At 40.7% G+C, this 12,039-nt stretch overlaps 1 protein-coding gene across 2 annotated transcripts; it reads left to right on the top strand.

Moving 5' to 3' along the window:
• Positions 1 to 6,252: 6,252 nt before the first annotated feature.
• pkia (cAMP-dependent protein kinase inhibitor alpha) lies at positions 6,253 to 10,554 on the top strand. Of its 2 annotated transcripts, none has more exons than XM_080485607.1 (3): positions 6,253 to 6,584; positions 7,003 to 7,193; positions 8,644 to 10,553. In XM_080485607.1, the coding sequence occupies exons 2-3, from the start codon at positions 7,031 to 7,033 to the stop codon at positions 8,712 to 8,714; spliced, it is 234 nt and encodes a 77-aa protein (XP_080341733.1). In that variant the 5' UTR covers positions 6,253 to 6,584; positions 7,003 to 7,030; the 3' UTR covers positions 8,715 to 10,553. The 2 variants fall into 2 exon arrangements, with proteins under 2 accessions (XP_080341733.1, XP_080341732.1); XM_080485606.1 differs by having other exon boundaries at positions 6,271 to 6,584; positions 6,964 to 7,193; positions 8,644 to 10,554.
• Positions 10,555 to 12,039: the final 1,485 nt, after the last annotated feature.

Raw genomic sequence — 12,039 nt, forward strand, 5'->3', positions numbered from 1 at the left:
TGCCAAATAAAATCAATACTATAGGGATTTGGAGCACAAAAGGAGAAAGTTGTAACCCAGCTGAACTGAAGCGCCATATCTCCTCTGACTCTCTTCTCTTTCTAACTTCATTCATCTCCCTCTCATTCTCCCTCTCCCTGTCCCTTTCTGCATAACATTTCTTTGTTCGTTCAACTGCAAGCTATATTCAAATGCCACAGTCAGAGGCGTCACTGGCAAACTAAACCTTGAACACATTGTTCTCTCTTACACTCCATCTGCTTCAGTGAACGAGAAGTGGCTGAGGATGTTCGTATTACCTCCACGTCACAGGCAAAATGTCACACGGCGATGCTCGAAGAAGCTGAAATCTTCATTTTGGCCAAATTGTAAAATCTCAACACATATAAGCACATGTGTCTCTGTAAAAACTGTGTAAAATGCACACTTCTTTGTCCATCTGGTAATTTATTTCCCTTTTTTTTTTTAATAAATATATTTTCTCTTCTGCTGGATCACCCTCAGTATCCCCCAGTACCATATTTCCTGCAGGATACTCCAGTTGAGCTATTCTTATCTATCGCCTATCCTCTGCTGCTCTAATGACCTGACATCTCCACGGGGATCATTAAAGTTTCATCTGACCTAATCTAAAAATTGAGGTCCCCTAAAGCAAGGCACTTGTCTGCTCCAGTGGAGCTGCTCAGTGTCCATCAGCATGTGAGGATGTGATTGTATTGCGAAGCTGCTCGCAGAGGCCAGTGTGAGAGAGGCATGATGCTGCAAGGGGGAAACGTGTACGTACGTATATATACTGTATGTATCAAGCAGAATGAAACGATATTACGACAGGATTCACACTGATGCACGGGGATGTTATATGTGAGAGGGACGCCTATTTACATTTTCACATTTACATCTAAAGGGAATTTAGAGTCACAAGTTTAGCTTCAAATGCCTGTGTTTGGACTGCAGGAGGAACCCGAAATAGATCCCCAGACAAAACCAACACACACACACACACACACACACACACACACACACACACACACACACACACACACACACACACACACACACACACACACACACACACACACACACACACACACACACACACACACACACACACACACACACACACAATAAAGATTTTGACACCAATACTGATTAACATAATGAGCCAGATTGTCATACTTTGTTGTTTAATACACATTTGTGTGGGGTTCTGCATAGTCACGAGCTTGAGTTCAACTATTCTATAATTTCATACTTTTCTCATTTCTAGTAGTTGTTTTCTTTAATATTCATCTTTGAACATAATACATTTCCGGCAAGAATTCAATTCAAAAGCCAAGATGACGATTATGATAAAGTTTGAGCACAGAGTCCCAGTGTTTCCATTGGTTCACACATCCAACAGTTGTTTCACAGAGAATCACTTCACACCTGAGAATACAAAAAACAAATTCCAAATGCTCAAACAAGAAGGCTAGGTGAGCGTTTTAGCTCTGAAGTTTATACTTGGATGTTAAGTTTGTGACTAGAACGTCCCACTTTCACAACTTTTAGGTTTTCCAGCCAAATTTCAGGCAGCAGATGCTGTGCAGCAAGTCAAATTGGAGGAAGCAGAAACGTTTGTCTGCAGCAAATACCACACGAGTCCGGACCAGACCAAATAAAATGAATTATATCTGCTATTTGTTCGTGCTTGATAATAGATTCAAATGTAAATCTTGTTTCCAGAAACCTGCCTGGTGAGGATATTTTAATGATCCAAAGAAAATCACATGCTAAACCGTAAAATGTTTAATTTCAGATGTCTTCCACAGCGGTGCATTTTGAAAGTATTCAGACCTCTGTGCACTTTTGGAAATTATATTATGTTGCTCACATGATATATTTGCACACACACACACACAAAATACATCTGGAAATACATATTTGGTTGCCAGTTTAGGCTACTGCGTGTTAGTTAAAGAGAGAAGTGAAACTTGTCCGATGGTCACTTCACCACACACAACATACAGTACAACTAATTTGGAATCTGGACCCTCCAAACGAAACAACATTACACAAATATGGTAAATTATCGAAGACTTGTCAAGATGAGAGCGTCCATAGCCAGGCTCCTCGTCTCTTGGAGGAAAACCGGAGGAGCTTTGAACCTGCCTCAAAGTTTCCTGCAACACTGCCAGTTGGCACCAAATGTGTTTTCGGGCAGAAGACGTAAGAAGACACAACCATTTGAACTGGACTTGGCGAGATGTTAACTATCTCTTAATCTGTGTCAGTGTTTCACAAGTTCAAAAGGAGCCGAGTGCAGAATTTACTACTGGAGCATCAGTTGTTCACATGGCAATTCAAGAATACTGGATCAATGTTTAACTTAAGGAAATGATGTATTTCAGGGAGGTAACTGGATTTGTATGATTGTTATATTGTTGCAGATACCTGTTTAAATTATTTTCTGTAATCTTCCATAATAAACCTGTAAAATGACATGCATTGACTGTGCACATAGGGGTTTATATCCTATGTCTGCTTTATTTTTATGTAAATCTGCTCATTATTAAACTCATGACACCATTTTTTAGGAGTGCCCACTGCCTTCATCTGAATTTCTGAGGTATCTGATGAACTTTGACAGGCTCCTTTACGTCAGACACTTTTAATTTCCTCCCGTGCTGCTTCTTTAAACAGCAGCAGGCCTATAACACAATGGCATCCCTCCATATAATAAAAAAGACAAATAGTGTCTATAATACGAGCTGACAGGAGGATGCACTCTTTATTGTAGAGTGCATAAATATGAAAAATATATATGTGAATCTCCCACACTGACTATAAATATGAAAGTCAAATATAGCTCAACCGGTTCCAACTGTGCTGCTCGTGATCTTAATTAAAACTTAATGGACATAGATTGATGTTTGGGTTATTACTTTTTAATCTGCTCCTCTTTTGATGAATTCCCATGCAGGTCCAGGTCTGCTTGGATAACAGCTCATCGCCTCTGCTGTGGACAATAAAACATGACACCACCCTCACCGAGGTCCATTTCAGTGAAAGCGGGGCTGAAAAGAAATCCCACCCTGTGAAGGTTAACCTTCATGTAAAAATCAAAGAGACAGGAAGAAGCTCTGACTGGAGAGAGAGGCTTTATCACGCCTGGAGAGTGAAAAGTGTAATGTTTATTGAAGATTTTGTCGGGAGACACTGCAAGTTCTATTGATCCACTCTGAACTGCCACAGACTATACAATGAGATGTACAGCAGAGCAGGCAGGGGAATCGTAAATCAGGCTCTTTCCCAGAAAACACACCATCACATCAAATCAACACCGGAGGTGGATTTCTAATTACTTTCAGCCCTTTTGGTGTCTCTGCCAGACCAACACACACTTACAACTCAGATCAAGTTATTTTACCATCAGAAGGTTAGAATCCTACAAACCAGCAGCACAGTCTCATAAACATGTCGGTGTGTGTCTCTGTGACAAGTTGAAGGTTAGAATTTCAGGATTGAAATTTATGTTTCCAAATTAAAGCAAACCAGGTCACTAAATTTTGAATACAGAAATAAACATAGTCAGAATTGTTTAGTGAAGACTATTTAGTTAGTTTTGAAAGAGATCTTGGCTTGAGTCAAAATGGTTCAGTTACTTCTTAAACTTTGGGAGGAACCAGGACTGATCATAAGTTTATGTGATACAGTTGTAGTTAGTACTGTATCCTCTCAGGGGTTTAGTCCATTTCAAATGTAGTATTTCCAAACAGAGGTTGAGTGCACACGGGACAGAAAGCAAAGACACACAAAACAAGGGCCAGGACTCCATCACTTCATTTTGGTCATTGGTCCAAATGTAATAACTCAAGCCGATAAAACACACGTTTGCCCCATGGTAGGAGCGATGAAATGACACCCACACATGTTAACATGTCAGTGTATCCCAGCCTATAGAGAAGTAGTATGCTTAATACAGAAAACTAATGTGATAGTGTTGGGCGTGCCACTCATTCCCATGGAAACTGTCACAATCGTTGGCATCTTTTGATGTGATCCCCAACTCATGATTTAACACCTGTCTGTCTCCCTGCAGCCTCGACATGCCACCCCTGTTAGGTTAAATTAGGTGGCAGTTATTTCCTCTGGGAGTCATACGTAAGTCTTAAAAATGGATTTTGGGTATGAAAACAGTGTCTACTTCAACTTTTGAAATTGCACAGCTCTGTGGTGCAAACAAAGGCAAGATACAATTAATAAAATTCTACACTTTATAAAAATCCGTATCTTTTAAAATAAAATAATTTTCAAATGTGTTTTGTAAGAAGGCGGTGAAATATCCCTAATAAAACCCATTTAGAGTAAGTGAACGTGTTGCTTCGACAATAAAACATCTATTCAATAATACACAGGAACTGCAAATGAAATCGCGGGGGGACATGCCCTTCTGAGTGTCGCTTCTCAAGCTGGAAACACCTGAAGTGAGACAGGAGCGGGGTATAGCACAGAGAGTCTGTGAACAAGTGAGCTGAGCCTCTGTGGCTCCTGTCACCGGCACACATCTAACGGAAAAGCAGAGCCGCACAGCCTGTGAAGCTTGTGGGAGGGATCAGATCTCAACTCTCTGCCACTAATCAGATTCCTTTTCAAAAACTTCCCAAACATGTCCTGCTGCAACCCACAGCGGCAAGTGCAGAGAGCAGGGGTTGCGTTTCCACGGCAACATAGTCCAAGACGCTGGTACTAATGCCGCCTAAAGAGCTGGAGTCGAGCATACCAGCACACGGCACTATTCTTGTCCTTTGCAACAGTTGTTTTTGCAAAAGGGTCTTCCTATTAAAAGAGAGCTTTTCCTTTTCTTTCTTTGCCTAAAGGTGCCCATGAAGAATTGTTGGGTTTTTCCTCTGTAACTGTGCCTTGAAAGGACTGTGTTGTGTCTGGGGCAATAGGAATAAATAAAATAAAATAATTAAAAAAGAATCATAGTAAAGTGAATTGAGTTTCTATAACTCTTCTGTTATAGGTAAGTTCTTCCTCTGGCGAATCACTCAGTGTGTCAATAAAATGTATTACTGGTAAATAATAATAGTAAAATAGTCTAGCTGAATCATAGTTTTAGTAAATATTTCATGAACATATCAATTAAATCTATGTTATTGCATCGGTTTTCTGTATTTTTTAGATAGCATGCATGTAATAATAATACACACAGTCCCAGCCATTGACTAACAGTGTTAAATGCCTTGGGACTGCTAAAGCAGTGACATAATGCACTTCATCATTGAAGTTTGCCCAGTGACCTTGAAATGGATTAAGTGGTATAGAAGATCGTGGATAGATATTAACAGTAATTAGCAAAGTTGAGTGAAATGAAAACTACAACAAAATACCTTGAACCTCACAAAGTGATTGCTGAAAGCTGGTTAAAAATGTTATAATGCTTGAATGATCATTTGATATTTTACAATCTACATAAGAAGGGGAATTACTTGTTGGACTCTGTCACCAGCCTCTCACGGTGTAACACACCCAGTAGCAGTACAGAAAACCTGTGGCTGGTACAGCTTCCATTTTTTGTCACTGTGATGGGAGCGTCATCTTGTGGAATGGGAAGACATTGCACACAATGGTCTCAGGAGTGAAACTTTCCACAGGATATATATATATATATATATATATATATATATATATATATATATATATATATATATATATATATATATATAAAACACGTATGATTAATGATGAGATAATTTACTTAAATACATCCCAATCTGTATAATGCCAGTTACACAATGATTCGGGCTATCATGAATTTGTTTTTGTTTTAATAAATGAATTGGCACCGTTTTGTTTACTTTCTTTTTCTTATAAATCACTGTGTGTTTTGATTTTTGAAATCAAAACAAATACCACTAATAACTTTTGTGACATATTCAATCATTATAGCTATTACAGAAATGAGGAATGAGTATTTGATCAATATTGGAATATTAATAGAATGCATAATAAAATCACTGCATCGGGATTGGCGTGTTCACATCTGAATTAGTCCATTTTTAAGCCCATATCGATGAGCTTCAGCCAGACCATGTACTGATACTCTGGATAATATCCAATGAGACTGCAGTGTTGTAGTAGAATTATCTATTTTAATGCTCGCTGCTCGGAGCTGCTCGGTTCCTCCCTTGGTGCCGCTCGGTGCTGTTCGGCACTACTCGGTTCCTCTCCTCTCATCCTTTTGTGTCCACCGTCCAATCAGCGCTCAGATGCGTGCTGCTTCCCGCTGATTGGTCGAGAAGGAGGAAGATGCGACGACCATGGAGAAACAGATTGAGGACTTTTCAAAACGATGCGATTGATTTCAGCGAATATCTCGTCTTGTCAGGTCGCGGTGTGTAGCGTAATCCCCCTGGATTACTACCTACCACTCGTTTCCGGGGCTCGGGCGGTTTTAATTGTATAAATACCTCCGGTTTTCTGCTCTTTGCTCTGTTGGATCGTTGGATGTGATGTCGGCCCGCTGCGCTGGTTGAGCTGAAGTCACTCCCTAGAAAATGTAGCTTTGGGTTTTGAGACCACGAGAGACGTTACAGGAGGTAAGGACATGTTTTAAAACTGGATTCAGATCTAGAGAAATACCATCATGATCGTAGAAACTGGATTTTGACCCGTGGCCCTGCTTTCATAACCGTTCCTGGAGTTAGGGGCCTGTGTGTGGCCGAGCTGTCCGGTTAGTTGACACTAAATTAATTAAATTAAAAGCAGAACTGTCTCGTTTTACCCACTGGACATTGCACCATCAAAGAGGTTTTCATATAGATATAATTAAATCTTACAACGCTTCCTCAAATCAAATGTGATATTTGCAGTGATAGCCACATAAGGTCATGTGAAGACAGGCCATTTTCACCACCTGAACCAAACTTTCCTGTTTCCTTTCCCCTCCACTTCTAAACAATGTGATGTTTGTGGCAGGACCTCTGGAAGTAAAGATGCCCCTCATCACTTTTGCAGAAATTGCTGTGTGAACAATGCACGAGCGATGTCTGATGTTGAGGCCACGTACGCAGACTTCATCGCCTCCGGCAGGACGGGTCGCAGGAACGCCCTGCACGACATCCTGCAGAGTCCCACCGACCCCGAGGGACGGGAGATGCCCCTCACCTTGTCTCTCTCTCAGCTGCACATCAACGCTGGAGGCGGAGGTAGAAACTCGATGATGCCCCACTGGGTCTGTAGTCATTGCTGATCATAGTGGGATTACACTTCCCCCTGTCATGCTGGAGATGGCGAGCAAACAAATGCTGGCATGATTATAGAATCTGGGAAACAAGACACAGGAAAAGTCATCTCTTAAATACCTTCAGAGGATTTAGTAATTATTTTTAAACATTCGTCATGATACTATTGCTGTGTATTTTTATAACAATTGTGCCTGTGACTCCTCTGGGTGAGGAACTACTGCACAATTCCTAGTTTACTAACAAAACCCACAACAGGCTGTGAGCATCATCTTAGGATGTGTCATGTCAAAATGTTCCCCTGGAAATGTTTTGAAAACCTCAGGGTTGAAGAGCACACTGAGAATAAAGGTGTGGGACATGTATTCTATATATTCTGCCAGCGAAACTAAAGTAATAATGTGAACGCTGATGTGAAACACAATACTTTAACCCTTCAAATTGTGTTGCATAAAAGTTCTCTTACCCTTTTCTCGACACCAAAGCGTAATTAGTTTTCCTCAGTTAGTTTTCTTCAACGCATCATTTTATCATTCTGTCAATACGTGCCTTTATTTTATAGCCAGCACAGGCCAATAGAAACGTTCATCGTGTTGACTGTCCCTATTTATTGAATAATTTAACAGATATCTGACATTCATCATCAGTCTTCCAAAACTCATTTTGTCCAACTTAGATCATACACTGTCATCATTTTTTGTCAACATGAACACATTTTCATGTCAAATTAAAATTGGATTTAGGATTTGGATTTCCATTTCTCCTTATTGTTTGTGTACCTTGATTTTTTTTTTGTGTGGAATGTATGAATTGAAAGGTTGACAGAGCAGTGGCCTTCAACGCTTTAATATTCGGTCCTGTTTCAAACCGACCGTCTTGTAACCACAATCTTCACTCTGAACATGGAGCTTGGATGAGAGGAAGGGTGGAGAAAGTGTATTTTATTAAGTGTGTTGCATGCGGTGAATTAATCACCGGCAGTGAAACTGGGGATTCTTTCCGAGAAGTAAATGGCCGCATGAGCATGAACCTCTCAAATAGATTAACATGCTGTCTTTGTATCTGTGAGCTTCCCCCTCCTCAATCCCCAGATTCTGTCAAAATAAAATAATAATAAAAACTGCCTCCACTGAAGGTGGGAATCATTTTCATCTGAATGCTATGTATCTGATTCTATTAGAATAGATTGCAGATGCAAACACTGACAATCAGTGTGAGGTCTATTTTTAAAATCACAAATGCAAATCTTTAATCAGCACTGACACATGGTCTGCCCCTCGTTTTTCCTGTGGATTCAATTACACAGTTCACATTATGTGACTGCAGTGGCTTCCACAGATTCTAAAGGACGGGACCTGGGTGAATAGTTTTCCAAAGTGAAACAGTGTCGTGCGGTTTTCCTCTCTCTCTGCAGACGGAGACGACTCCGAGGACAGCCAGGGCTCCTCCTCAGCCCAGAGGGAGGCCGAGCAGAGGAACAGCTAACTTGCTCCACAATCCTGACGGCAGTCCGGGACGCACCGGATGGTTTCCGGCTGTGATGAATCCGTTTGTCCAGAGCCGATCGGTAGCCGGAGGGTAGTTACCAACACTGTTGATATGCCTTCAAGCAGGGCAGCGACTTCCAAAAATCCACTGTAGAGATGCTGCGACGTGATCACCCGGTGCTCCACGTGGCTCTGCTGTGCACTAGAATAACAAGAGTGATCGCAGGGTACCCTTCAGAGCTGGGCTAAATTTGTAGCTCGTGTGAAGCTGGTTTTACTTTCAGTCTTTGTTACCGGTCTTAGTTGGGTGACAGGGATCCGGTGCGGGGTACGCGCAAGGCGACTTTTGAGTTTTCCTAGGAGTCCAAGCTTTTTTGTAAGACCACTGGGATGCGCCGATGTAAATGATCGCAGTGGGAGTAGCATGTATGTAGAGGTAGCGGTGCTGATAGAGATTGTATTGCCAGATAATGGCTTGTGCTTCCTTTCAAGAAACGGTTGTTGGAGATGGAAATGGGACTCACCTGTAGTAAAACTGGGAGAAAAACACTGGAGTCTGATCGTGTGTGTGCGTGCGTGCGTGCGTGCGTGTGTGTGTGTGTGTGTATATATAGTAAATGATGTTTTCACCAACACTGGTATGTTCTTTACTGTGCAGATTGCAGAAGGTGGAAGCAGAGCAGTAGACAGATGAGGCGGTGGTACGTGGTCGACAACAACACTAATATTGTTACATTTACAGTGATAGATGTTTCAGTGGTTCCAAAAAAAAAATATGGCGGACTATCTTTGACAATGTTTCTATTTTTTTTTTTTTTTGACTTTTCTAACAATGCCAGGTTGTTGAAACAAACATATTGATTATTGTAAATATGATCATTCACCTTTTGTCGGTGAGTTTGATGAGAAGACGTCTGTGTGGTTTGCATAATGTCAGAGGGAGCAAGAGGTTGGCTTTACGTCCATATTCAAAGCTCCGCCAACATGTTTTTTGTTTAGCGCGACAGAAAGTAGATCGAAATTCACCTATGTTGTCATGATAAAGTCGTGACTTTCAATGAGTGCGATCAACTGATGAGTCACCCGTTTCTGGTTGGTTTACAACAACAACAACAAAAAACATCCTCAAAATGAAACATTTTCTGGGTTGCTCCTCGTTTATGGAAATCCTTTTCAGCCGGAACTGTGAGTGCACATTTCATTAATGTACATTAATGTCTTCTCATCTGAGTGAACTGCTCAAAATATCAAATTGTTCTTTCAATGTATATATGCAATACTCAGTGGGGCTTCCAGTACCTGTAACATCTGTTTGTGTCAAAGCTTCCATCTCCGACACTCGAAGTACATTTCCTATTTCTTGATGTAAAATGATAAACATCCGTCCAGTCCTGAAGCATGCACTCTCCAAACACTGCACTTTTCATTTTTCTCCTCGACCGTGTTTACCAGACACCCCGTGACACTGCAATTTCACTGTTCATCATCCAGGTTCATGATAAAAGAGGAGCTTTAACTCCTATTTTGTGATCTTCAAGCAATCAGGTGTTGAAGTAATAAACTGCCATGTGACTGTTTAGTGATTCACTCCAGCTCCCGGAAGACTTGTGTACATGTAAACCCAGACCGTCATTATTCAGCATGTTAGGAATATGGCAGGTGCATGATTCTGCTAAATGTGTAGTTGGTTTTTTTGTGTGTGTGTGTGTGTGTGTGTGTGTGTGTGTGTGTGTGTGTGTGTGTGTGTGTGTGTGTGTGTGTGAGACTGTGTATAATCACATTTTCTACTCCTGGTGTAAATCAAGGTCAAAAAATAAATAATGACTCAGTAAAGGCTAAGTCTGCTGTGATGTTGTAATTCTGCTGTTTGACCAGCAGGCAGCGCTGTGTGAGAATTTATCAAATCTCATTGGAAAACAGGAGTCCAAATCAAATGAACTAATGCAGATGCAACAACCTCCTCATGGCAGCAGATTGTGTACTTATTTCACTACTCATCCTCCCTGAACCGACCGCAGCTTTTATGACAATTCTCTCATCATATCCTCCTTAACTGTCTTGTGAATTCTCTTGCTTAAAACATATTTTCACCTGGTTCAACTCATACAGCTGCAGTCACACAGAGTGTTTGTATATTAAGAAAATAAAACTGAAAACCACCTTAGTCCTCAGTGAACAGTGGGTGTGCACCAGGGCTCTAACTTGGGAGCCCCGACTCTTGATCATCTACCTTCTTCCACATGGTAATATTGTCAGAAGAAATTGAAGATTTTTCTTTTTTTGTGTGCACATGACACATAACTATCTCCATACCAGGCCTCTGCCTCTCTCTTCACTCCTCAAAATGTTTACAAGACATTAAAATTAGGATTTCACATAGTTTAGTTTTTTTTCTTCAGTATTCGTGGTAGGATCCCACATAGCGTCCCACTTTCTCACACTGTTTCAACCTTTATGGAGATAAAACTGAATTTCTTATCAACTGCACCAAATTGACACTCTTCACAAGTATTGTTACCTTTACTTCACACCCTTTTCACGCAACATCAACATTAAAGGCCTCCATTCATCACTTACCCCCCAACAGCATAGTCATACTTGTTACTGCTCTGGTCACACCTTGCCTGTATTACTGGAACATTATTTTACATGGTTTATCTCTTGAATTCCTCCAAAAAAAGTCAAAATGTGCAGAATCCAACTTCCGCATTGGCTTTAAAACCCTCCGTCTTCCTTTTAAAGCTTGCCATCATATTTATTCGCTGTACATCACTGATACCGGTAAAATATACAGTCACTCCCTTATTCTCATGCACTCCTATGCCTTTATTATTTCCTTTTCTGGTCTGAAAAACCTTAACATTTGCTTCATCTGCCCACCTTCATATCACATCCTAATTCCCACCATTTCAGACTGGCCATATAATTGATCTCACCTTCCGATCACCAACATTTTTCTTTCATATATCTTGTTTTAGACTCTGATAATACTGTCCGAAGGAGCGAGGACTGGGTGGGCCAAGCCAGTTCTATTTAATATGAATACATCTCTCACTGAAGAGCAGTACATGTAGGGAACTTGATGAACTGCCCTTTCTGCTCTGCGTCATTGAAGCTTTAATATTTCTTTGTGTTGATAATGGTGACCCGAATTGTGATCTTTCAACACAGTGAAAGGCAACAACAATCTATGTACACTGAAGAAAAAAAATTAATAATTGAGGGACCAACGAAAGGCGACCATGAATAAGATGCATTTGAATGATTTAAAGGATTGTATGTATTGGAAGTCAAAGACCCAGAAGAAACCGATACTGACTGTT

The sequence above is a fragment of the Lipophrys pholis genome, assembly GCF_963383615.2.
Source record: "Lipophrys pholis genome assembly, chromosome: 1".
Lineage (NCBI taxonomy): Eukaryota > Metazoa > Chordata > Actinopteri > Blenniiformes > Blenniidae > Lipophrys > Lipophrys pholis.